The sequence below is a fragment of the Mustela erminea genome, chromosome 7 (assembly GCF_009829155.1).
Source record: "Mustela erminea isolate mMusErm1 chromosome 7, mMusErm1.Pri, whole genome shotgun sequence".
NCBI lineage: Eukaryota > Metazoa > Chordata > Mammalia > Carnivora > Mustelidae > Mustela > Mustela erminea.
The window spans coordinates 5380225-5405520 of record NC_045620.1 but is presented as its reverse complement, the minus strand read 5'-3'; the positions used below and the strand labels follow the sequence as shown (position 1 = coordinate 5405520).

General features: G+C 55.5%; 1 protein-coding gene across 1 annotated transcript in view; it reads right to left on the bottom strand.

The window, feature by feature from the left end:
- BMP7 (bone morphogenetic protein 7) overlaps positions 1-25296 on the bottom strand; it is an 88153-nt gene that overhangs the window by 26427 nt on the left and 36430 nt on the right. The window contains exon 3 of the mRNA XM_032350267.1: positions 3438-3586. Coding sequence (XP_032206158.1) covers positions 3438-3586 — 149 coding nt within the window. The remainder of the gene's footprint in view (positions 1-3437; positions 3587-25296) is intronic.

Sequence of the window (25296 nt, the reverse complement as noted above, 5' to 3'; positions counted from 1 at the left end):
GAAGGTGGAAACTATTATTAACCCCACTTTCCAGATGAGGGACATTAAGTGACTCACCCCGGATCATGTGGGTAGAAACAGTAGAGGTGGGGTTTGAACCCGGTGAGTCTGGCCTTCTGAGTCCAAGCTTTAACCATCAGGCAGTGCCATCTCACTGCGTGCTAAGCTTCACCTGCATTCTGGGGGGAAGCAGAAGCTGGAGGAAATAAGAGCACAAGCCCCAGATTTTTGGGAGAGAAAGATAATGGCAAGCCTGACACTCGGGAAACTGGGTTGGGTGTCAGTTAAGAGAAAAACCAAACTTGGGCCACCCCAAGCCAGCAGGGCAGACAGGGCAGAGAAGCACAGGACCCATCAAGGTCAAGATGGAAGATCTAGACAATATCCACGAGTCCAGGGAAATGGCCACTCTGAAGAGAGGAGTCAAATCTACTCTAGCTCCATTTTTACTTCATCTCCAACATGTTCCTCGGGAGTGTTTAAGTAAAAAGAAGAGCTGAATGAGTCTGTTGTCAAATAAGTTTAGAATTCCTCTATGCTCTGTGCCCCATCAGGAAATTCACAATGGATATTTGCAAAATAAAGATTCTGATAAGTCCTGCAGAGAAATCTGCTTAGTTTATCCAACATCGCCTTTTCACTCTTAACTGATCACGAATCCTTCCCTTTACCCTGGGACACCCACTGACACTTCATGGGACACAGTTTGAGAAGTTCTGGCATACAGCAGGGATTGCATTCTTTGTCTATAAATAATCATCTGAAAATAATACATCTTTTCAACTTTGTGGACTACAATCTCTGTCACGACTACTTAACTCTGTTGTGATAGCATAAAAGCAGGCCTAGATAATACATAAATGAGTGAGTGTGGCTGTGTACTAATAAAACTTTATGGACACCAAAATGTGAATTTCATATAATTTTACATATCATGAGATAGTCTTCTTCTTTTGATATTCCTCCTCCATTTAAAAATGTGAAAACTAGTTTCAGCTCAAAAGCCACAGAGAAACAGGGTGCAGGCTGAATCTGGACCACCGGGCATATAGTTTGCCAATCCAATATAGAGCCATGGAAAACTCTAGCAGTTCCAGGACCTCCCCTCTTTATGTGTCATGGAGAGGGGAAAGAAGAGGAGAGGGAGGCTGAAGGCTCCACCAGTAGAAAGACCAGCCTGGAAGCGAGACAAGCACAGTCTTAAACTCTACTGCACCTCCCACAGGGTGCATGGCCTCAGGCCAGTCTCAGACTGAGGGGGCAGCTCCAGACCAAAGCGGTGGCCTCTGATAGGAAAGAAGAGAGGCACAGCCCAGCAGCAATAAAACAAAAGGTGAGACAATTTGGCTACATCACCCCAATCCATTTGGCACCTGGCATTAACCACAGTAAAAGAGAAAAATGAAAAACTGACAAATTATTTGCAGCTCAAATCACAAAGAGCCAGGTGTCCTTAGAATCTAAGGAAGAAAAAGACCAACGCTCTGTTAGAGCAATGGGCAGAGGGGATAAACACATGGCAGGCAGGGAGTTGACTGCAAGCAGTGCACTGGAGAAGGGGATCAGCCTCACAGAGCAGAGAAGAAAACAAAGCAAAGCTACAAGAGCCCATTTGTCATCTCCCTGATGAACACGTTTGGGAACGTGTACTGTCAAAGAAGGGGAAGCAGGTGCCCTCATGTGCTCTGTTGGGGGCGTGAATAGATGGAGCCCCAAGGAGGGCAGACTGACAACACCTGTCCAAACTACGCACAGATAACGTCCCCTTTGGGAATTTATCCCAGGGCTACACTCAGTGGACAACAACATGTGCACTGAGGTTTTCCACTGCAGCCCTGTTCGTAAGAGCAAAGGACCAGAAAACGCCTACACGTTCTTCCCAAGGGGGCCCTGGATAAGTCAGCGCGGGTAGTAGGAGCAGTGTAACAATACCAACACCATGAATAACAAGAGAAACAGCCCTGGAGTGGGGCATGTCCGAGGCATCAGGTCTAGACTCAGCTCTGCCTCCCAACAGGTGGCCCAGGACCAGCAGCCTCTGCGGCAGCCTCTCCTCCACTCCAGGCTTGCTGGATCCGAATCTGCATTTTACCAGGATGCCCCCGGGAAGATTCCTATGCGCACTGGGTCACTATCTTAAAACTCTTTTGCATTAACACCCCCTGTGGCCCTGTGTGTTGGAGAGGAGGAGGTTCTGGAAGGTGAGGGAAGTTGTCCAAAGTCACAAGGCGAGTGAGTGGCAGAGCTACACTCAACTGCACACATACAGGACGGCACAACAGCCCCCAAACAAACAGGGCAGCTCGTCCAGGGCTGCGAAGGGCCAGCCGTCAAGGTTAGTGATAAAAAGCAAGGCGGAGAACACCGTATGTGCCACGTCACTACTTGCGGGAGGGAAAAAATAAAAGCCAAACAGAATCTATATGTAGTTGTTTAAACACCCAGAGGGCATCTCTGAAAACACAGCCCGGAACAGGGAAAGGGCAGGTGCCCCCGGAGTGGAAATGAGCCACTCAGGCGGGCCCAGGAGAGGCGCATGGTTGCGCGTATCTGTAACTTGCATTTTGAGCCACTGGCAAATATTACCTACTCTAAAATAAATGTGTTTCTAGTTTAGGTTTTTTTTTTCCCCCTGAAAGCTGGTATAAGGAAGAAGCTACCCACCCAAAGCCATCCCACACTTAATAAGAAACACGCTTTGGGGGAAGACGTGGGCGCGAGCAGTCCTACCCGACTTCCCACTCGCCTTCTGGTCACCCTTGTCCGAGCAGGCGGGTGCCTGCAGAGTGACCGCGAGGCGCAGGGCGACACAGACCAACCGTGGATTCTCCAAGCATCTGGGACTCAGAACCACATTCAGGGTCTCTTGGAAGGGGCTTCATGCCTTCCTTGCACCGGTGCTGTGGTCCTTCACTGGGACAGTTTTGTTCAGCAGGAACACTTGGTAACACCTGGAGACATTTTTGGGAGATTCTACCGGCCTCTAGTGGGTAGAGGTCAGGGATATTGTTAGACATCTGCCATGCATGGGGCATGCAGACTGTCCTCCGTCTCCGGGGGTGGGATGCCCGGGTCAGTGCGTCTCAGATGCGTAATGTGTTCCGCGAGCACCTGGGGCCCCAGGCACAGCACTGGTTCTAGCAGGCTTGGGATGGACCAGAGTCTGCGTTCCCAAGACGATGCTGACCCTGCTGGTGCGGGACCTCACTCTGTAAGGGGCCCCACCCGACCCGGCTGTGGTCAACCGTGTAACCATCTCTTACAAAGGGGGTGGGTGTTATTTTTGCTTGGGATCGACAGGCTGAACGGTGAGTACTGGCTGGTCGGGGCTGGGGGGCCCTGTTTTGACGGAAGCAGGCATGAGCTTGCCGGGCTCCTGCGTGATTCCAGGAGCACGGGCTGCGTTAGAAGCAGGGAGGTGGTGGCCGGACACCTACCGTCCAAGGTCTCCACGCAGAGCTGCAGGCCCAGATTGTGCCGTGGGTTGACCACCCAGTGGTTGCTGGTGGCGGTAATGTCGAACACCAGCCAGCCTTCCTCCGAGGCCCAGAGCGTGCGGCTGTCCAGCAGGAATAGGTCTGACTCCCTGCAAAAGAGGAAAAACCCAGGCTCCAGGTCAGCAGGCCATGGCTCTGTCACCCTGTCACCGGCCAGCCGCTGTTGGAGAGAAGGACCATGTGGCGTACGGGAGGCAGGAGGAGGGCCACCGGGCTCCCAAAAGTGGGTGCATCAGAGCAAGATCCAGGCCTAGAGACACCCTCGTAGCTGTGATGGGGAAAGGGAGTGTGGAAGAGGCATAAAGAGATACACACAGCGGACAAGGAGCTGCTCCGAGGCCAACTCACCCTTCCCACATGTAGGGCGGCACACCGATGGGACAGGGGGCAGGATGGCAGGGATTTATAGCCTCTGTGCTGCTGGGAGTCTCGGGGAGGAAGCCCCACTTGTTAGATTACTCACCATGTGCCAGGTACTGCCCCGAGAATTCAATACACATTATCTCATTCAACTCTCACGACCCTACGGGGTAGTGAGACTGTCATCTCCACGGACTACGGGGAGGCCATGATTTGCCACAGGTCATTTAGCCAGGACGCTACTGAGTTAGGGTGTGAGCTCAGGTAACTGAGCACCAGTGAACAGGCTCTTCATTTCCACTCCATGCAACTTCTTCATAAGCCCTCCAAGCATTAGGTGCTGAGCTCCTAGACTGACATTATTTACAGAGATAGCCCTTTAATCCTCTTTTTTCCTCACATTTTGCAGTAGCAAAAAAACTACAAATGACATTGTAGTGTCTGGAAGATGGATGGATGGTTGGAGGAATGGGTAGCTGGAGGGGTGGATGGTCGGGTACGTGAATGGGTGGTTGGGTGGATGGGTGGTTGGGTGGGTGGGTTGGTGAATTTTTACCTTTGTGATAGCAGAATTCTCGTATACAAGGTCTCGTAACATCTCACACAGTTTTACTTAGAAACATTGGAAGTTTCAATATTTTGAGTCTTTAATCATCAGGTACAGTATTTGAGCCCATCCCCCCCCCATTGGGCCAGACGCCGGGGTACAACAGTGAACAACATCTAAACCCCCTGTCCCGGGACATCGACCATCTCCATCCCGTCAGACCTGGAGTGATCTAATTTTCCGGGGAATTACGGTGAATTTTCTCTGACTCCTGAGCACTTACCACGCACCAGGCTCCAGGCTCAAATGCCTGACCAGCATCATGTCAGCACTGCGTCCTTATGACAAGTCTGTGAGGAGGATATTAGGGTGCAGACCCCAAAACTGAGGCCTCTGAAAGGCCCAGTTGTTTGCCTTGGGTGACTAGGGTTCCCTGTGGGCTGAGACGGAGCCAAGGTAGGGCTGACATCCAGGGAGATGGCCTGCGAGTCCACGCCTGCCACCACCCAGCGACACAGTTCTTCTGGACACTACCTCTGCTCAGCTGTGACGACCGGCATTTCAGAGCCTCTGGCAAATCGAACTCACTATGCTGTAAGGCACTGAACCGTGGGCTGGACGCCAAGGAGGAGGTGCCCCCCAGGACAAGGCACACATTTCCTATCGGCCCCGGTCCCCGATTCTCCTATTACCCATCACCCCATCATTCATCTCTACCACGTGCCCTGGAGGCTCCACATTCGTGAGGTTGCCGGACTGTAATTCTGCTGCCTGCCGTAACACACGGACGTCTACCAGTCACCTTCGTGTGTGCAGGTGTCGTGAGAAGGCACGCAGAAAATAAAACAGTAATTTGAGCCAGCGTTCAAATGTACTTGAACGCAGAGCCCACTGGAAATGTACGGGGAGAGTCCCGTGTCTCAGCGAGGCGGACACAGGGATGGAGAACCAGCCTCAGCGAGAGAAGGAGCCCAGCCAGGGGAGAGGACATCGGGCTGCCTCGTGCAGCCCAGCTGTGGACGACAGGAGCCCGAGCTCTACCGCTCTCTGGGCATCGCTCCAGACCCAAGTCTGAGAGCAGAGAGCCTAGCTGGCCTAGTCAAGGAGGTGCCCAGCCCTTGGCCATGGGAGGGCACGGCACTCCATGGGGATGGGGCGGCCTCACCGGGACCGCAAGACAACAAGAGGGGTTATTGGCATCGTCTCGGCGAAAATCTCTCTGTAGGTGATACTCAACAATGGCAGAACCTGACTGAGAAAATACCGAGTTATATTACACAACGTGTGGGAATGAACCATGACTGGGGATCTCCTAGCCAACACTGGAGGATGTGTACTGTCCCCTCGCCGGTCCCTCTGAGCCCACTCCCCGCTCCAACACACAGAGAGGCTAGAAGATGCTAGAAGGAGCGATAGCTTTTTGGAGCCACAGAGGGTATCGGAGACGCTAACTTGGCCCCGCCCTGCCCCAGTGGAAGACAGTCTTGCACGACCACATCACTTCCACTTCTTCCCTGGCCCCTGGACGGGCAGTTCCAGAACCGATTTGGGGGACACCTGTGTGGGTTTCCTGCCTCCAAGCAAAAGCTCCCTGCTGTCCTCATCTCCAGTGTGCCTCGACGACGCCCTCCGGCTACCGGGCACCTCTGGCACTGTCAAGGAACCATCAGCTGTTCTCAACAAATAACAGCGAGCAGAAACTCTAGCCCAAACCAGAACAGCTCCCCCGCTCAGACCGGCTCCCCGGGCCCCGTAGGAAGTGTCCACACCACGGCCCAGAAGTCGCAAGTCTGGGTGGTGACTTTGCTGGAAAATGTTACTTGCCGGAAAATGTGACCAGATATCTGGGTAAGCCCTCATGGGCAGTAAAGCAACGAAGAGTAAGTTGGGGCTCTCGAACAGCGAACGTCTTGCCAAACGATACTAAACCTTCTTATTACAGGCCATGACACTGAGCACCAGATGGTACCGGCCCGCATTGACTCATCCTATGAATCAGCGGGAACGCATGGGCTCCCCTCCCCGGGGCCTCAGCCTGCGGTCTATTCCAGGCCTGCTTGGAAGACGCAGAGCCGTATTCAAAGGCACTGGGGCAGGACACCCTCGGCGAGGCTGTGCTTCTGCACCCAAGGTCCAGGCACAAGGCTGGCCCACAGGAAAAGACAATGGAGGAATGACTCTGCGACCGAGTCTGCAGGGACAGGTGGAGAGTGGGCTCGTCTAGCTGTTGCCTTGAGCACCTCATTAGAGCACAGTGGTTCTCACACTGGGGAGGACCTCTGTGATGTGTTATTTACTTTGAACACGTTGGCCCCCCGACCCAGGCCAGGTGCAAGCAGAGGAGGGGAAGCCTTGGGGTGACGGTCCCCCAAGGAGCCCGACGGCACTCCCCCACCCTCAACCCTGCTGGAAATCCAGGTGCTTCCTTCCTGTCAATGCTCTGGACACCCAACCTTAAGACGGTTGTTCTCATTTTACAGATGAGGACAGTGGGCCCTAGAGAAGTAAAGCACCACCCACGCTCAGTGACCTTGAAAGGACAGAACCAGGCACAGCATTGGAAGTCTGACCCGTGAGCATGTGAGCCCTGCCCCTTCCTTAACTCACCTCTCACCAAAGGAAAAGAGACACGGGGGGTGGGGGGGCGGGGCTGGGTTCTGTGTGACGCCTCTTACTCTCACAACATTGTGTGGAGCAGAGAAAATGCTAGAAAGTATGAGATCTGGACGGTGGTGAAGGGAGGAGTGTAGGTGAGCCAGCACATTGCTGGGCCTCAGTCTCCTCCTCTGTAAAGTGGGGTTGATGCCGCCTTCTTGAGCACGTGGGGAGACCCAAGTGAAGACCAGCTTGGCAGCAAATTCTCATGGCTTGTCGGGGCACCCTGCAGTTACAGCAGGCACGTAGGACCAGGAGCACGTTCCCTGCTCCATATGGAGTCCCCAAATCCACAAGTCAGTAGACTGCATATCCATTCAAAGAATGTGCACTTCGACTCCAGGTTCATCTGACAGGATGGTCAGGGTCATAGACTTTCTGCAAGTGAGGCCACTCATCTCGGTACCCACGGGCAGCTCTCTCATAAATCAGTGGGGGCTGCTCCCGGCCTCTGAAGTCTGGGCTGACCTTGCAACTTGCTGTGACCAGTAGGACCCAGTGGAAGAGAGGCCCTGCTCTGTCCGAGGGTTAGCAGTTCTGTTTTTGCTCTCTGGGAAGCTAGCCGTGGATCCCGAAATCGGACTTCTGTGCTAGGAGAGAGACTGCCTGGAAGGGGGCAGAGGCCACGGGGGAAGGGGTGTAGAAAAGAGAGAGAAAGAAACCCAGCCAGCCCCCAGCTGAGCTGCCAGCTTCAACACTGACCACAGCAGATGCTGTAGAAAGTACAAGAACCTCAATTAGTGTCCTAATTGAGCCCTGCCCAAATTCCTGAGCAACAAAATGACTGTTGAGTTACACGGTGTTGTGGGTAGTCTGTCCCTCACAGAGACAGAACCCAAACTATGGTTACGCCGTTTATCACCGAAAACCTGAGAACCACCGACTAAGAAACACTGGTAAGAAATGGTGGTACGTACAAGCTTCCATACAGATCAACGCTTCCTGATGAGGGGGATTCCTGATGAAAGGGTGTTAAGCGAAAAGGCTTTATGAAACAGAATGTGTGGCATGTACGTTTCTGGAGAAATACAAATGCTAAAAAATGGTGAAAAGAAGAAATAGAAAATTGGAGACGCACAACATAACAGAAATGAAAAGTCTTTCTCACCCCCGGTCCCCAAATGGTTTTGCACTGTGTTTTTACCCAAATCGCCAGATTATCAACTGACAATTCCTGCTTGTACAAATCGGTCAAGAAAACGGGAGAGGACGAGGTGGGGAAATCTAGTCCGTCATGGCCTCCAACAACGGACACGGCCAATGGGAACAGACGTCTCTATAAAGATACACGAATGGCCAGGGAGCCCATGAAAGGAAGATCAGCATCGTCAGTCACCAGGGAAATGCAACTCAGAACCACGGTAAGATAACACTTTCTCCCACCGGATGGCTAAAACCAAAATAGACAGTAACAAGTGCTGACGAGGATACCCAGTAACTGGATCGCTCGTACACTTCTCATGGGACTGGGAAATGCTGCCACTGCTTCAGACAACAGTCTGGCAGTTTCCCAAAAGGTGAAACACAGAGCTACAATTTGGGGTAATTTTACCACCCAACAGAAATAAAAAATAGATCCATGCAAAATCTTACACACAGATGTTCATAGCAGCATTATCCGTAATAGTCCTGAAAAGCAGAAACAACTCAAATATCCATGCTCCGATGAACAGATAGACAAAGTATGGTAAATCCACACAATGGGAAATTATCGGGCAGTAAGAAGGAATCTTCAAGTGACACCCGGTACTACACGGATAAACTCGGAAATCATTATGCCGAGTTCAAGAAAGCAGACACGAGACCGCGTCTGGTGCGAGTCCATGTCTATGAAATGTCCGGAGAAGCAAATTTACAGAGACAGAAAGCTCAGTAGCTGCCAGTGGCTGGGAGGGGCCGCACGGGGGGAGGCTGAGTGCTGACGGGCACGGAGTCTCCTTCTGGGCTCATGAAAATGTGGAATAGGGGTGATGGTCCCATAGCTTGGAACAGACTAATAAGACCACTGAGCCTCTTTACAAGGGCAAACTATATCATCTGTGAATTCTATATCAATAAAGCTTTATTTTTGAAAGGGATATAGCCAACTGAAGCCTGAAATACAGAACACAGAGCCATTATGCCATAACACGTTGTCTCCTCGGCCCGTGTTCATCAATAGCGTCTAATTCAGTGGGCACCTGCTGTTTCTGAAAGAAGCAAGATTGACACGGGACAACCTATTCCCACGCTCCACCGGAGCGGCAGATGACCCCGAGGGGAGGGAGGTGGCCTGGCTCACAGCCCCCTTCCGTGGGTACGGACCACGTGCCTGCCCCTCCAGGCTCTCGGAGGGGCCCGGAGCTGGGACGCATATGCGGCCTGCCTTGCCTCACCTTCTCCAGCTGCTCCCGATGAAAGCAGCAGCCTCGAGACCCCGAAGGTCAACGGCTCCCTCCTGAAACCGAGCTTGCCCCGAAACCCTGCTCTCTGTGAGGCGTGAACCACCGGTGACCCCAACATCGCGGCACGGGGGGGTGTTAATATTTAACCACCAGCCTGGGAACAGGGAGTTGCTGGGGCTGGTGGCCTCCTGCTCCCGGGGATAACCCTGAGAAAGCTGAAAGCTAACCTACAGGGAGAAGCAGGAGGGCGGCCCGCCACCACGAGAGCTGGTTTCCAGCCCACCTCCCCCGGAAAGTTCCACGACACTGGAAAAGTGGGTATTTTTAAGTCTCCAGCGTGGGAAGGTGGAAAGTCCTTTTTTTTTTTTTTTTTCCTTTTTTTTTCCCCTCTGGCTCCTTAGAAATGATTCGGAGACAGATCTCAAGGGCCTTCACCATGACCCCCTCCCAGACCGGAGCCTCCGGGAGATGAGTGCGCCATTCAAACCAGCCCCAATCGGGACAGCCCCAGAACCTGCAAACCGGGCAGCTTGGAAGTCTAAGGGTTTCTCCTGGCCGGTGCACCCCAGACCGGAGCCCCAGGGAACAGAAAACCCAGCCGGGCCCCACCCCGTCCCCAGTGCCCATGGCCTCATCACTGGAGCCACGTGGGGACGAAGCCTCCTTCCCCTCCTGCCTGAGGGTCCCAGCGGTCTGGGGTCTTAAGAGCTGAACAGAGCCTGGGATGTCTGCTCCCACTGGTTCAGTTTTCAGCTGGGGAGGCCAGACCTGGTGCGCAGGCCACCAGTGGCCACACGTGAATAGCCAATTCTGGGCCTCCGTCTCCGGGGGTATGTCCGAAAACAGTCTCTCACCATTCTAGCCTGAGACCCGGCTTGACAGTCATCACCCCCACCCCCACCCCGCGTCCCTCAGACACAGCCCATCACCTTTGGGGAGCACCCATGGCTGAGGCTTGGAAGGGCCACACCTGGAGGTACCCAGGGTTTCTGCAGGAGGCCGGGCTGGCAGCGAGGGGCCCAGCACCCGACACTGAGGCCTGGGAGCGCTCCCGCCGCCCTGCTTGAATGAGTGACATTCTCTTACCTAACCCTCCTTCCTCCAACGGGGCACATAGGGTCAGGACCCCGCTTTATAGGGGAGACAGTGAAGGGGTCGAGAAGTTAAGAAACTGTCCTCAGCCAGGGAGTGGCAGGCCCCAGATAAGAAGCGACACGGAGCCACCCTTCCTTCCCACCCGGGCCACACACACACACACACACACACACACACCCTGCACCAGGAATCCTCCCAGGAGTTAGAGGGCGCGGAGAGAATCCAAGAGAACGTGGCTGGCCCCAGGCCAAGTGAACCCATCCAAGAAAGAGAAATGAATTTCTGACTAGGTGCTGGGCAGAATCTCACACACACCCCTGGAAGCCCACATCCTACGCCCAGAACCTGTGACTTGTCGAGTCAAGGGGGCTCTGCTGATGTGATTTAGGGGGCCCCCTATCGTCACCAGGGTCCCTATAAGGCAAAGAGGGTGACGCGCCAACCAGAAACAGAGGTGTGAGAGAAGTAGTGTCTCTAGACACTACTAGACACTTCCGTCTCTAGTGTCTAGAGACAGCAGTAGTATCACAGGGACGTGACTGCTAGTCAGAGGCCGTGAGCCAAGGGATGAGGGTGGCTTCTGGAAGCTGGACAAGACAAGGCAACAGATTGTCCCCCCTGGAGCGTCCAGAAGGGGCTCAGCCCCGACACACTTTTAGAGTAATTCAGTGAGATCCATCTAGAACTTCCGACCCCCACAGACATAACATGACAAACAAACAGGTATTGTCTCAAGCCACTCACTTTGTGATTTGTCACAAGAGCCGTAGAACGAATGGAGTTTCATTCCTGAAACCAACCCCCAGGTCTCAGGTGCTCTGTGAGGAGCCAGACACGGGCTCGGACTCCCGATGAGCTGAGCACATCACCCAGTGAGGGCCGTTAGACCCCGATCAGGGGGCAGGAGGAGAGGAAGGAGTCCTCCAGGGCAGCAGAGGAAGAAAAGCAGTCCAGGGTCTCCTGAGGCAGGTCAGAGGGATGGGCAGAGCTAATGCAGCCAGGAGGGCAGGAAGGGCATTCCAGCTGAGGGAACAGAGGATGCAAAGCAAGGTGAGAGAGGGGAGGGGAGCCTGCAGCCAAGGGAAGGTTCTGGTCCAAAGAGAACGGGGAAGCTGGGGGAAGAGTCTCCAGCAGGGGTTACCAGCAGACTCCCCTCCCTCACCCCTGCGCTGACCCTCACCCCCATCCCCCGGCCCTCTGGAACACTGCAGGGCTGGACACTTTAAATCTCCGCACACTGCACTACTGTGGGGCCTCGAGAATATGCCCCAGAAGACAGAGCAGGAGCGAGCGCGGTGGGGAACCCCCAGCTTTCCCGGGCTGACATGATGTCACGGAGGGGGAGAGGGCATGCTGCTGCTCGGCCCAGGATGAGTCAGGCTGGGAAGCCAGCAGCCCCCGTGCACCTGGAGTCGGACCAGCACGCAAACACCAGGCCCGCAGGGGCGCTGGGAAGGAGATCAAAGGGCCCAGGGGGAAGTCGGGCGTGGCGCCGCGGGGAGTGCCCCTCCAGGGGCCCCGGCTGGGGCGGACCCAGCCCAGGTCCCCAGCACCCCACCTGCGGCTCCGGGGAATGCCCTGCCCTTCTACCAAGTCACCCAAACAGTCCCTGGCATCCCTGGGACAGGAAGATGAAGTCGGGGAGGTCCGAGGCTTTTTTTAAACACGCTTTAAGACTACGCATATCCAGGAAGGCTAAAATTAAGTCATTTGGGAGGAAGGTGGAAAAATACACAAAGAAGCATGGTACCCTCCGCCCAGGGCCGGAGCATGAGTCGCCAGCCCACGGTCTCCCCACCCCAGAACCATCTGTCTGTCTTTCTGACTGTCTCTCCCTCCTCCCTTCCCGCCCCTGCCCCTTCGTCTGGGCATTCACGGGACAGTCAACAACACTCCTGTCTGCAGTCCAGGAGGCCCATGTTGTCAGAAGTCAGGAAGCAGATCAGCAGCCATTAAGGTCGGGGCCTCAGTTTCCCCACCTTCAAGAGGAAGGGTCTGAAATTTACCAAGGTCTTAAAAACTGCCCCCATTAATTGAATACCCAAGAGAGGAAAATGAGATGGTCAAGAATGAAAAGGCTCTATATTCGAATAAGGGTGGAATGCACCACAACACCCCTCCTTGAGAAATTTCAGAATGTGCATTAGCTCTTTAAAGGCTCTGAGAAGTCCTGCTGCAAAGAACGTCTACTCTGGCTTTGGCATGTGATAAAGAGGCTCTCAAACATGTGTGTGCCCATGGGTCATGGAGGCAGGAAGTGGACAAGGAGGAGCAGAGCTAAAAATAGAAGGTTCTCCCCTATCGGGGATGCAGCAACCGACAGAAGAAAACAATCAAGAGGTCTGAGTGAAGTCCAGAATCCTCTTTGTGAAGAAGCCCCCTGGTTGGTCCTTGGGTCACACTTTGGGTGGGCAGGGACATAGGTATTGTAACACAAGGCTTTGGGTCTTAAGAAAGTTAAAGTAAAATCCCAGGGGAGCCTACTCCTGTCCCTCAGCTTCTTTTATTTATAAAATGGGTTAACTATAAGGACTGTTCTCAAATGGATTAAATGGGATGACAGAGTCAGGAGGGCCCAGCCAGTGTCCAAGGCCCGTGGCTCTGGGCTGGAGCAGACCTCAAAGGCAGAGTGAAACGACCCCCGCCCCCGATTTGAGCTGCCTCAGCCCCAAAGCAGGGAGCTCACAGCCCAGGTGGGACCCTCACTCAGGATGCAACGATCTTGGAACAGGCCTGGCTCCTGATCCTGAGAGGGGCTGCTGATTCCCACGACAGCTGCGAGGCAGGGGCTGTGGCCCTTCCCACAGGTGGGAGGCGAAGGTTCAGGGAAGCCAGCAGCGGTTCTGGTGGTGGCTGGAGAGCTGCCACCAGGAGGATCCCCGGGGGCCCTACTCCCTGCCTTCCTGACCCGACCTCCTCGGCCCCCAGCAACCCTCGAGGCCTTCGGAGCCTTGTTATCCGAGTAGGTGACTGCTCTGCCTTCAACCCTTGATTAGCTCTTAGAACAAAAAGCCCAGAGTCCCTAACGTGTTCCCCCTGCCTCCCGACACCCCCTGCCCGGCCCCACGGCTCCAGCCTCCCCTGCCTCCCTTCAGGCCCGTCTGGGCAGGGCCTCCGCCTACACAGGCCCCCGCAACACGGTCCCCCGCCCTTTGATCTCCGGCACACCTGCGCCTCCTTCGGCCCCCCGGGGAAGCTTCCACCGACACCCGAGAGGCACGTTGTCAGGAGACACGCTCCGAGCCTCTCCTTTCCAGCACTCGGGCTGGTGTTTAAATTAGTCTGCAGAGGTCTTCGAAGCGTCCTCTTTCCCGACCAGGATTTTGAGCTCCGAGGCCACAAGAACATGGCCTGCTTTGCCGGCCACTGGCGTAACCCGGGCACCTAACACCGCGTGGCACGCAGTAGGTCTCAATTTGCTGTTGAGCGAACGTGCTGTGCCATCGGTGCGCTCCTACCAGCCCAGGGGGCGGTCTCTGGGCTCACGTCCTGTCGTCTGTGTTAGTAAAAGAGGAAAAGCAAAGGTTTCTTTTTCAAGTGACTCTAGTGTTTTCAGCAACGGATTCACCCCCAGTTCCTAGGGCCTCAGGCCACGGCTTCCCCCTACCCCACTGCCCATGGGGGGTGCCCGGTCCCGGCCACCGGTCAGCCCCAGGCCCTGCACAGCCCACCCTCCAGGCCTGCCTGTGCCCTCGGGGGGCTGCCGGATGACCCAAGCAGAGCCCCAGCGGGAAGCTGCCGGGGGTGTAGGCTTCATCCCTCCGTGCCTGTGCCCTCGTCACCGCCGGCACCCGCTCCTTCATCGGGATGTGTCCGGGGGAGCCAGGAGGACACGGATGGACAGGAAGCCACAGCTAGGAAGAAAGCCAAAGGCCAATTGACTTTTGGCCCCAACTCTTTTTTCCCTTTGCTTCCGGTCCAGGGTTTGGGCCCCCGAGTTGCCAGACACTGGAGGCCCTGTCACACAGGGCCACCAAACAAGCCACACAGACACCAAAGGACAAGAGGTGAGCCGTGCGGGTGACGTCAGTCACCGAGGCCTCGGGGCGGGGGCGGGGGGGCGCAGAGACCCGGGGCCTGCTGGGGAGCCCGAGAGGCTTCGGAGGCAGCTCTGGAAACCTGCGGCTGGGCGGCTGCGTCCACCTGGCACCGCGGAGGCGGGCGGAGGAGACTCCCCGGCCAGCAGACTCATCTCCCCAGCCCTTCCCCGGTTGCCCCATTTCCTCCAGCTCCAGCGCCAGACCAAAATAGACCGAGGTCAAGGCTGCCTCTTCCACGCACACTCAGGGAATAAACAAACCGACACAAACACAGCTTTCACGCTGGTCGTCCTCCCTACCTTTCTTTCTTTTTCTTTTTTTTTAAGAACCACAGGCTGTTTTAAGATTCCAAACCCAGAGGCAGGGAAGTCAAGAGAAGCGGGCAGATGACGGGCAGGGGAAGTGAGCCTTGCAGCAGGGTCTGCGGGCAGACACAGGGATCACAATCGCCAGGTTTGAGGCTTCCAGAAACAAAGGCCAGATGGGAGCGCCTCCGTGCAGAGTGGGTCGGGGTGTCTCAGACTTAACTCTGGCCACAGATCCTGAAACGGAAGATCGGTGGCCAGAGGGGAGGCTGAGGAGACAGCTCACCGAGGGCCCCATAGGCCGGACACCCCATCGTATCTTCTGTCATATTTCGGGGGCCCTCCGCAAAGACAGATCCCGAGTCAAGGACTTAAATGCAAGTAGCCCGAGAGGCGCCCCCCAGGAACCACCTGGACACGAGCAAGAGCGTGAGGAAGGAATGGAAGAAAGCCCCAACAGGACGCCGTGTGCAGCTGGGGCTCACACCTCTGGGCCCCCAGGACGAGGGCGAACACCACTCCGCGTGGTGCTCCTCAAGGTGACAGGAGAGTGCGGGACTGATCCCTGACCGCGGGCAACGGAGGGCTGCCCCCGGGGGCCTCGGCCCCTCCGTGGGCTGCAGACGGTCCCAGGGTCTGAGAAGACTCTCGGGCAGGAAAGGCCAGTGCTGAGTGGAAGCACCCGGGTCTGTGGCCACCGCACTGAGGAGGGACAGGGGCTCTGTCCGAGGCCCCAGCTGGCAAGGCCGACACGACAGGAGTCACACACACCCCCCCGAGGTGGCCAGTAGGGGCTGGAGGAGGAAGACAGCGGGCAGGACATCCACCCAAGACACCCGTGGCCGTGGTGCCAGCGAGCGGAGAAGGTGATGGAGAGGATGGCGGCAACACCCAGGAAGCAAGACTGGGAGGTCACAGGTTCACCTGGAAATTCAGGGTCCGGACACGCACCCCGGGCCCTCTGACGGGAAAGGGATCCGAAGCAGGACTCTGTTAGCAAAAGCTTTCCAAGAAGAATCCCCATGTCCTTTCCTTTGACAATAGGTTTCTCTGGAGGCTTTTGGTTCTGGCTCTTCGTCCTAGCTGACTCCCGAACCACCCCGACCCCCTCCTCCACGGCCTCCACCTGCGGGCCCAGTCCCTGAGCGAAAGGTCGAGTGCAAATCCCCAACCCCACAACATCCAGGGGAAAAACGACGTCTGCTTTTGGACCTAGGTATCATCTTCAAAGAGTCCTTAATTTAGCCCTAAAGAAGAGTCAGTGGCCAAAGAAGTCCTATTCCTTAAAAGGCTCTTACAATCCAGTCTTCGTTCAAAAAGCAAAACCGTCCGCTCGAAGCCGGGCCCTAGAGGGACGGCGGTTGAAAGCCCCAAAGGTTACGGGTGTTCCGGGCTGAGGACCTAGTGATCTTGACTCCCAGCTGCCCGGGTTCAAGACAGCGAGACCGCACCGCGACGGGGGAGTAGAGCTTCGTTTTAAAGCAGGCAGTGCCGTGGGGGCAGCCGGCTGGCCCACTCAGGAGGAGCGCAAGGCTCTCGACCTCGGTGTCATGAGTGTGAGCCCCGCTCCCGGTGTAGCGATGACTGAAATAAGGAAATGCGCTTAAAAAATAAAATACAAAGAAAACAGAAAAACTACAAAAACGGTCAGATTAAAAAGACGATAGGTAGGGTTGAGACAGACCAGCAGGAGAGGGAAAGGGTTATGCACACTCTGCGAAAAGCCGGTCATCAGAAAAGGGCAAAGTCCAAGGAACTCGTAGGAGGAGATGCCTAAGGAGACAGGACGAGGACAAGTCAGCTGGTGTCCCGGGTGGGATCCTGCAAGAGAAGGCAGGCCGTGAGGATGAAAACAAAAGGAATCTGGATAAATGACCGGCCTCAGTTAATGGTAACAATGCATCCGCATCGGTTCTTTTTTTTTTTTTTTTTTTTTGACAGAGAGAAACACAGCAAGAGAGGGAACGCAAGATTGGAGTGGGAGAGGGAGAAGCAGGCTTCCCGCTGAGCAGGGAGCCCCATGCGGGGCTCAATCCCAGGACCCTGGGATCATGACCCAAGCCAAAGGCAGACACTTAACCGACTGAGCCACCCGGCACCCCAACATGGGTTTATTTTTCACAGCAAGTGCACCATACTAATGTCATCGGCTAATGGGGGAAGCCAGGCACAGTGCATACTGGAATTCTCTGTACCCAATTTTTCTATGTCTAAAAGTTCTAAAAAAAAATAGTCTAATAAGAAAAAGTAAATTATATTTTTTCAAAAAGCTGGTTTGGCAGTATAGGTGTGGGAATTAAACTAGAATAGACCAGACGGACAGGGAGATGGGGTGAGAAAAGCAGGGGCCGGAAAACAAGAAGTGTCCAGAGCAAAGGGGGTAGGCAAATGCCAGCCTGGCCATACCGGAGGGCGTGTGTGCGTGCGCTTATGTGTGTGCAGCCGCCAGTGTGTACCTGTGTATATGTCTGTGTGTTTTGTGTGTCCCTGTGCATGCGTATATGCCTTTGTGGATGGGCATGCCTCTGTGTGTGTGTGTGTGTGTGTGTGCACGTGTCTGTGTGTGTGTGTCAATGTGTCTGTGTACGGGAGGCAGCTGGAAATGAGGCGGGAGCTGGGCTGTGGAAGGCACGCCCCGGACTGAAGCATTTCAAGGTAAAGCTGCAGGGTGTGCAGGTGAATACGGCTATCCGCACACATCTGCAGACATCCATGCCCAGAGAGTAGCAGGGCCCATTCCGCGGGCAGGGGACCTGTGCCATCACTCAGGGGCCCACCCACAGAAAGACTCCCTGCATGGTTTAATGCTCTGCCACCACCAGCTTGAAATCCAAGGTACATTCTTAGCAAGTGGACCCACATTTTCACTTTGTTCTGGGTCTCACAAATGATGCGGCCAGTCCTAGGTGCTTGTTTTGAACCATCAAATAATAATAGCCACTTCCAGTACAATTTCAACTATGGACACTCTGGAAAAGGCAAAATTATAAAGACAATTCAAAGAAAAACAGGAGCCATCAGGGTCTGGGGGAGGGGAGGGATGAACAGGCAGAGCTCAGAGGACTGTTGGGGCTGTGAAAATACTCAGGATGACATCATAATGGTGGACACAAGTCCAGAGAATGGACAAAGCCCAGAGAATGGAGACCACCAAGAGGGAACCCTAGTGTGGACTACAAGCTTGGGGAGATGATGACGTGTCCATGTGGGTTCACCCATGGTAACAGTGGTCCCACTCTGGCTGAGGATGTTGACATGTGTAGGGCGAGGGGGTTTAAGAGGAAACCTCTGTACCTAAAATGTCTCTAAAATAAGATTTAAAAGGGTGCCTGGGTGGCTCAGTGGGTTAAAGCCTCTGCCTTCAGCTCAGGCCATGATCCCAGGGTCCTGGGATCGAGCCCCGCATCGGGCTCTCTGCTTGGCGGGGAGCCTGCTTCCTCCCTCTCTCTCTGCCTGCCTCTCTGCCTATTGTGATCTTTCTCTCTCTCTCTCTGTCAAATAAATAAATAAATAAAATTTTAAAAATAAAATAGGATTAAAAAAATAAAAAGAATACACATGAAGACTTCTAGTCTCAACACCCGTCCTGTTGGGGTTAGAAATGAGAATTTCTGGGGTTTTTTTCCCTCTCTGTTTTTTAAAGATTTATTTATTTATTTGAGAGCTAGAGAGCAAGACTGAGTGGCCGGAGGGGCAGAGGGAGAGAAAGAGAGAGAGAATCCTGGAGCAGGGAGCAGGGAGCCCGATGTGGGCTCCATCCCAGGACTGTGAGATCATGACCCGAGCTGAAGGCAGACACTTGACCAACTGAGCCTCTGCCAGGCGCCCCTCTACGTTTCTCTTTAAACCTGCTCCCATGTGGTTCCAAGGACAACTCAATTTGGGCCTTACAATCCCAGACCCTGGGACCCATAGAAGCCTGTGAGCAGGTGCGTGACAGGTGCGAAGCAGTGTTTCGGGAGCGGAGAGCGGTCAAGGTGAACAGGAAGGTCAGAGGAAGGCAGGGATGGGGTAGAACTTCCTATGCCGAGCATGCGTCAGAGCCAGCAGCACCCCTGCGGCCTGTCCAGAACCCCAGCGTCTCAGACCCTCCTAAGTGGCTCCACGGCCCCCAGCGAGCTTCCCTCCCAGATGCCAGCACACTCTCCGCGCCCATCAGCATCCAGACTGGAAGTGCCTGGGGACTGCCTATCCGCCTCCACGCCAGTGCTTCTTAATCAGGGGGCGTCCTGCTCTCGGGGGACATGTGACAATACCTGGAGATCATTTATGTTGCTGCCGCTTGGGGGTGACATCTCACGGGTACAAGCCAGGGACGCTGCTGACCTCCCCGCAATGCCCAGGATGGCCCAGCTCATGCAGGGGTCTGCAGGGACACCACAGCATGTCAGCGCAGCCAAGCCTGAGAGACCCAGCCTCCCGCCCTACTGACAGAGGTGGCGGCATGGACTCTGCAGCCCCTTGAGCCCTGACGGGGTGGTAAGGGGTGCGACTCTGACTCCCAAAGCCCCTATAGGAGGAGGGAGCCAAAGTCACCCTCCTGAGACTCTAGGTGGCCTGGCTGCGTGCCTTTGCCCACCACTTCCCGGTGCTCCTCCTTTGCTGGAAACATTTTCTAATTACTCACTTGCACACACAATCCTCGTCTTGGGGCAAGCTTCCAGGAAAGCTGACCTGAGACCAGTGGTCAGTGGGCTTCACTCCACGGCAACTCACTCAGCCAGCAGCGGCTGCCTCTCCTCTCTGCCTGGGGGTCCCGCTGAGGATCAGGCAGGAGGGAGCTCCGTGATCCATTAGCAATGCCCGCCTTGGATCCCGGAGGGAGCGTGTAGGCCGGGTTGGCTTTCCTTCCTCCATTCTGGGAGTGGGAAAACGGAATGCCTTGGGCATTGTGAGGGGCTGGGGGGTTGGGAGAAGAAAATGGTGCTGACAGGCTGGCAGGAAGACAAAGGAAGGAAGAACCAGTGTTTGCAAGAACCTTGGGCATTTGCCCAGACGCCTATTTCCACCATGAACTTGAAACAACCAAGGACTTCCATGAGCATGGCTGATTCCTTCAAAACATCATCTTTTGGGTAAGCCTGCCTTTCCCATTCTCACTGAGTTCATATTTGAGCAGGCCCTTTTCTTCCCAGCTACAGATGACCGCTCATGACCAAATTGAAAAATATTAATTCTCTTTGTCTCCTGCCAAAAAGGCTAAAGCAATTACAGGCCCTGATATGAAACACAGATGTTAATACATTTGGAAAAACAGGCTCCTATAGGCAAGCAGAGGTCCAAGTATGAAGTGCTTTTGGAATTAAAGTGCCGGATCAAGTTATACAGACAGCCCCCGATGCGAAAGCCATTCTCCCGAAATTCATTCCAGTGTGGGAAACCCAGGGCCACGGCACACATGCTGACATTTCCCCTATGTGCAGACGAGAACCAATCCACCCTTGGGTACCCCCTGGCACACAGCTCTAAATAATATAATTATAATCATCACAGGGAAACCTCCCTAAGATCGAAAAGTATTATAATTACAGGCAATTTTCACTTTTTTGGAAATTGGGCTCAAATGCTGAAGAAAGACTGCAAACAAGGCCTTCTCGAGTTTCAGCCCTGGAAGAGAGAACTCGCTGGAAGGTTTACCGGGACGGACCAGACCAGTCGCAGGCTGGAGGAGCTGGGAGGAGCCGGGAGAGCACGAGGCTGCCCTGGGGCTCCTCGGCCAGCACTCAGACAACTGGGCTGTCCCTGGCATCTTCATGCCAGGCCCTGGCTTGGAGCTAGGGACACCTGCAGGCAGGAGGCGGCCATGGTCCCCCAGTTCAGGAAGTCCACAGCCTGGGAGAAGGCTACACACGTTTTCCTCCAGTCACACACACACTCACAGGGTTTACAGAGCACCTGCTGTGTCCCAGGCTCCTGGTACAAAGAACAGAACAATGGGGAAAATACAGCCAACTCCCACCGTCACAAGACACCTGTCCTTGCTTAGCCCCTGGGCAACTGTCAGGCTCAGATCTTGGGGGAGGCTCCCCCAGGGTCCCTGACCCACCCAGCTTCCAAGGGGTGAAATGGGGTTGGATCCAGGTGTCTCCAAAGCCCCCAGTCTTTCCCTCTTCATCAGGCAGGATCGTGGAACACGCGGGCCAGGTCTTTTGTCTTCCCTGCCTCAGTTTCCTTTCCCCCGTCATTTCCTGATTCCTAGGACTGCCGTAAGGGCAAAGGAAGAAAAACAGATCAGACAGGAGAGAGATGCAAGCTTCCTTTCCTTAATCCCTAACCTGGGACTGTGCCTCAGTTTCCCTGTCCGTGAAGTGAGATGGGTAGTGGTACCTCCCTGGGGAGGGGGGTTGTGACGGGAAGGACTACAGAGGGCTGCACGGCAGTTACTCCAGGCAATTAGCTCTGTCATCACTGCCGTTCCAGAAGGCCGGCCTCTCCTCTGCGTTCAGAGAGGTGTCCCCAAGGAGGGCGGGGCCGGGGTCGCGCATGCGTAATGGAAGGCATCAGCCAAATGGATGCCGATGGACAAGCAGCAGCCCTTACCCGCAGGCAGGTCTGCAAGGGGACCACTTCATGGGGGGACATTTGTTCACCTTGACCTTAGCCGTCAGGCGTGAAACCCGTCTGGAGTGACCAGAGTGGGGCAGCGGCGGAGGCATGCCCCGTGGTGGAATCGTTTGTGTCCTCTTGGAGAAAGACGGCTGGGCCCGGCCACTCCCCTCGGGAACGCTACCTGCCACTCAGCTGCGCGGCGCACAGTCCTCGAGGCCCGGGAGGGGAGCGGGACAGAAATCCGCGCCCCCACGGGATGGATGAGGGACTCATCCAAGGTCCCGCAGATCCTCAAAGGAACAGCCAGGGCAGGGAGCAAGTCCACTCCGGGCAGCCTCAAAAACTATCAGTGTCAAGGTGACACCAGGACCAGCTACATCAGAATTGTCCAGGCGGGACCCCAGCACCCCAGCTGGCACGTATTACCTGGTTTTGAATTCCACCTTCGTGTGTGACCTCGGGAGGGTCACCTAACACTCTGTGCCCCAACGGTCTCATCCACAAAATGGGAGAACATGGACTTCCCGAGGTCATCAGGAGGGGGGAGGGAGGACGCGGGCCCTGGCTTGGGAAGCGCTGACCGGGTCAGTCACAGGCACAGGACCTGTCGTCACTAATTCCCCACCAACCCGACTCTCCCCACAAAGACAGGCTTGGGATGAATGATGGAAGGAAACAAAATCACAAAGATCAGGAAAACCACCAAGGCCCACCAGTCAGCCACAGCCTGCAGGACCGGAAGCCAGAGGCGCTAACTGGACACAGTCTCTGCCCAGCAGGTTGTCCCTACATGCAGGCTTCTTCCAGAGTGATCCCTCCGGACATGGGAGGGGACCCCAAGGGGACCCCAAGAGGCATCAGGGGCCTCTGTTCCTGTCCAAGCAGCTCCGAACTGGGATTTGACAAAGGTACTAAGAAACGTGCCAAAGTGTCCTTGACCAGACTGCCCCAGGCCCTGCTCTCCCCTGACCTTCCAGCGTGTCTGGCGGTGCCTACTTTCCTGCCTTTTGAAAAGACTATAGAGAGCTGAGTCGGCCGCTCTTGAGAAAGCAGCACAAAACCAGAGCTCCCGCCCTGGGGCTGAGGTGTAGTGGCGAGACGTGCAAGCCAGGAGACGGGGAACCAGGCACGTAGGCCTTCGGGAGCAGCAGAAAACTGCTTCTGGAAGCTTCCGGAAGCCTCTGGAGCCAGAGCCTGAGGGTATCCCCACCCTCAGCCAGCTCCTTCCCTGTGCCACTGAGACTGTCAGTCAGGGTCAGGACCGCACTTCAGGCTCGGTCCTACAGAGGAAAACAGTCATCTTTGAGAAACCAGGCTAAAGGGAACACAGGAGTCTGTCTGTCCCCTTCTGTCTGTCAGGCAAAGAAGAAGGCTCACAGAGGGGAGCGAAGAGAGCTCTTGGTCGCCTCCTGTCCACAGCCCGCAAGCTAGACAAAAATGCCCAGCCCCACCCCCAAGACTGACTTATCTGGAGTTAAAAAAAAAACTGCTTTCCCCCTCCCCCCCAGTGATTCTAGCCCACAGCCAAGGGTGAGAACCTAAGTTGGGGAATCACAATCACCATTTGAGGCCCAGGTGAGGAAATCAGGACATGTGAGGAGCACCCCGGTGCTGTCGTAGCCAAAGACGCGAGCCCCGGAACCCCAGAGACCCGAGTTCAAGTCCCAACTCTGTCACCTTCTAGCTGTGTGAGCCCAGGTAAGCTACTCCCTCTTCCTGAGCCAGTCTCTGGCTGGGGACTTTCTCTGGAAAATGGGGATACCAAGTTTTCCAAGGATCCTTTCCAAGGTACGTAAGGAAGCAGAAGTGGCTGGCACAGTCACTTCCAGAAAGCACCAAATGATGGCAAGCCTAGAGCAGGGGGTGGGGAGGTGCTCTGGTGCGTGACCGTGTCCCTCTGCCCAGACATGCTCATGGTGATGAAAGTCAGGAAGAGAGTCAGTCCCGCTACCAAGTCCTTAACCTTTACGTAGCACGAGGAAGACTGGCGAAGGGTCCAGAGAGCTGTGCCCGGGAGCTCTCAGTGCTCTCCCACTAAGACCAGCTCTGCACCCAGCACCCATGCACCTTCTGCCCCCACCCCCGTTTCCCTGAATGGAAATCACAAGGGCATCCCCTGCGCACTTGCCAGAATGCAGAAGCTCATCCCCACACACACCCCAGCCCCACCCCATAGAAGTGAACTTGACTGCATTTTCACCAGATCTCCAGGAGCCCTGTCACCAAACTGATTAAGGACAAGGAAACTGCTGGGCTTCCTTCTCGAGAGGGAGGGGTCAGAGCTGTGGCAGGTGTGAGGGTTCTGGGGGTGCTGAGGACACTGCCAAGGAGCCCCAGGACGCTCCCTCCATGAGAGGAGCCGGGAGCGCTGGGGGAACCCGGGGAGGGCCACTGGGTGTGACAGAGCCCTCCCCCGGCCCCAACAACAAAGGGACACATGCTTGCCTCCTCTCTCTCCTGGCAAACGGCCCCTCGGCCCCCACTCCAGCCCGTCACGGGGACAGCTCCTTCTTCCTCAGTGACTCAGGCTGCGGCTGAGCCAACCTTGGCCCCGGAGACCACTCTGAGGTCACCCTCCTGGCAACCAAAGTCCCTGAGACTGACCGAGGGACACTTTTCATCCAGCTGCCAATATCATCTCGACCTTGGCAGTGACTGACACCCTTTGATGAGGTTCTGCAGTCTTAGCAGGCCTGTGTGCCCCCTCCGGGGGTTTCTCATTGAGCACCTGCATCCCCCACAGATGGGGCAGCCCTGGGGGAAGCAAGCTTGGACCCAAGGTGGGGGGGGCGGGTAAGGATGGAAATGCCGAGTCCAGCCCAGAATGAAACCGATTAACTAATGCGACCCCCTGTAAGCCAGGCCCAAGTCCTGGGGTTCAGAAGAGGAGGAAAGGCTCTGACCCCTTGCTCCCCCAAGCACTACTCCCCCAGCAAGGCCACTGGAGCCAAGGCCCCGTCCCTAGACCTGCCTCACAGCCCCACTCGTCCCACAGCCCGTCGAGGGCGGCTCCAGTGGCCTCCCCAGCTGTCCGGGGCAACGCTGCGAGCAGGGCCCGAGGGCTGTGCAAGGCCTCCAGCTCGGCTCATTATCGGAATTTAATCTGGATTCCGAGAGATCAAGAGGACTTGGTGGGAAGTGGCTGCCACGAGGGGAGAGGTGCTGAGGCTAAACCAAAGCCGGCTAATCCCCAGCACCGCAGAGCTTTCCTGGAGCTCAGGCAGAGAATCGCCAGTGAGCCAGATGTCCCGGCCCCACACAGCTGGGCGGCTGACGGCAGCAAGACCCCAGACCCTTCGGCAGAGGGAGCAGGCTGGCCACGAAGTGGGGTGGCAGCCACAGGATCTGGGCTTCTCGGGGGATCAGATCAGCCACAGGCCTTCAGCCTGAAAAAGATGCGTGTCCCTTCCCCGGCCCCAGAGCTGGGAAACGCAAACGAGGCCCCCGCCGCCACACAAGCTTCGGCCTGCGTCCCACCGGAGACTGCAAAATGAGGCATTCGGCAGAGACGGCTGCGGGGGGCGGGGGGGAGCACCGTGGCAGCCAAATCTTGGATCCCCCCACCCCCATTTTCCTTTGAAGATCCCTGATTCCCCGAGATGATGGGGATCATGGTGAAGCAGACGGCGGGGATGTAGGCGATGGTGGTGATGGCGTTAATGGTGGTGGTGGTGGTCGTGGTGGTGGTGAGGATGACGGAGATGGTGGTGATACTGATAACACTGAACCTTTAGTGAGCACCCGCTGAGTTCTAAGGAAGCCCTGGGAGGTAGATGACGTTATCATCCCCATCGTACAGAGGAGGAGCCTGAGGCTCCAAGGTCATTGCTTCCAGAGGCCATGCTGGTAGGTGGTGTCGGGATC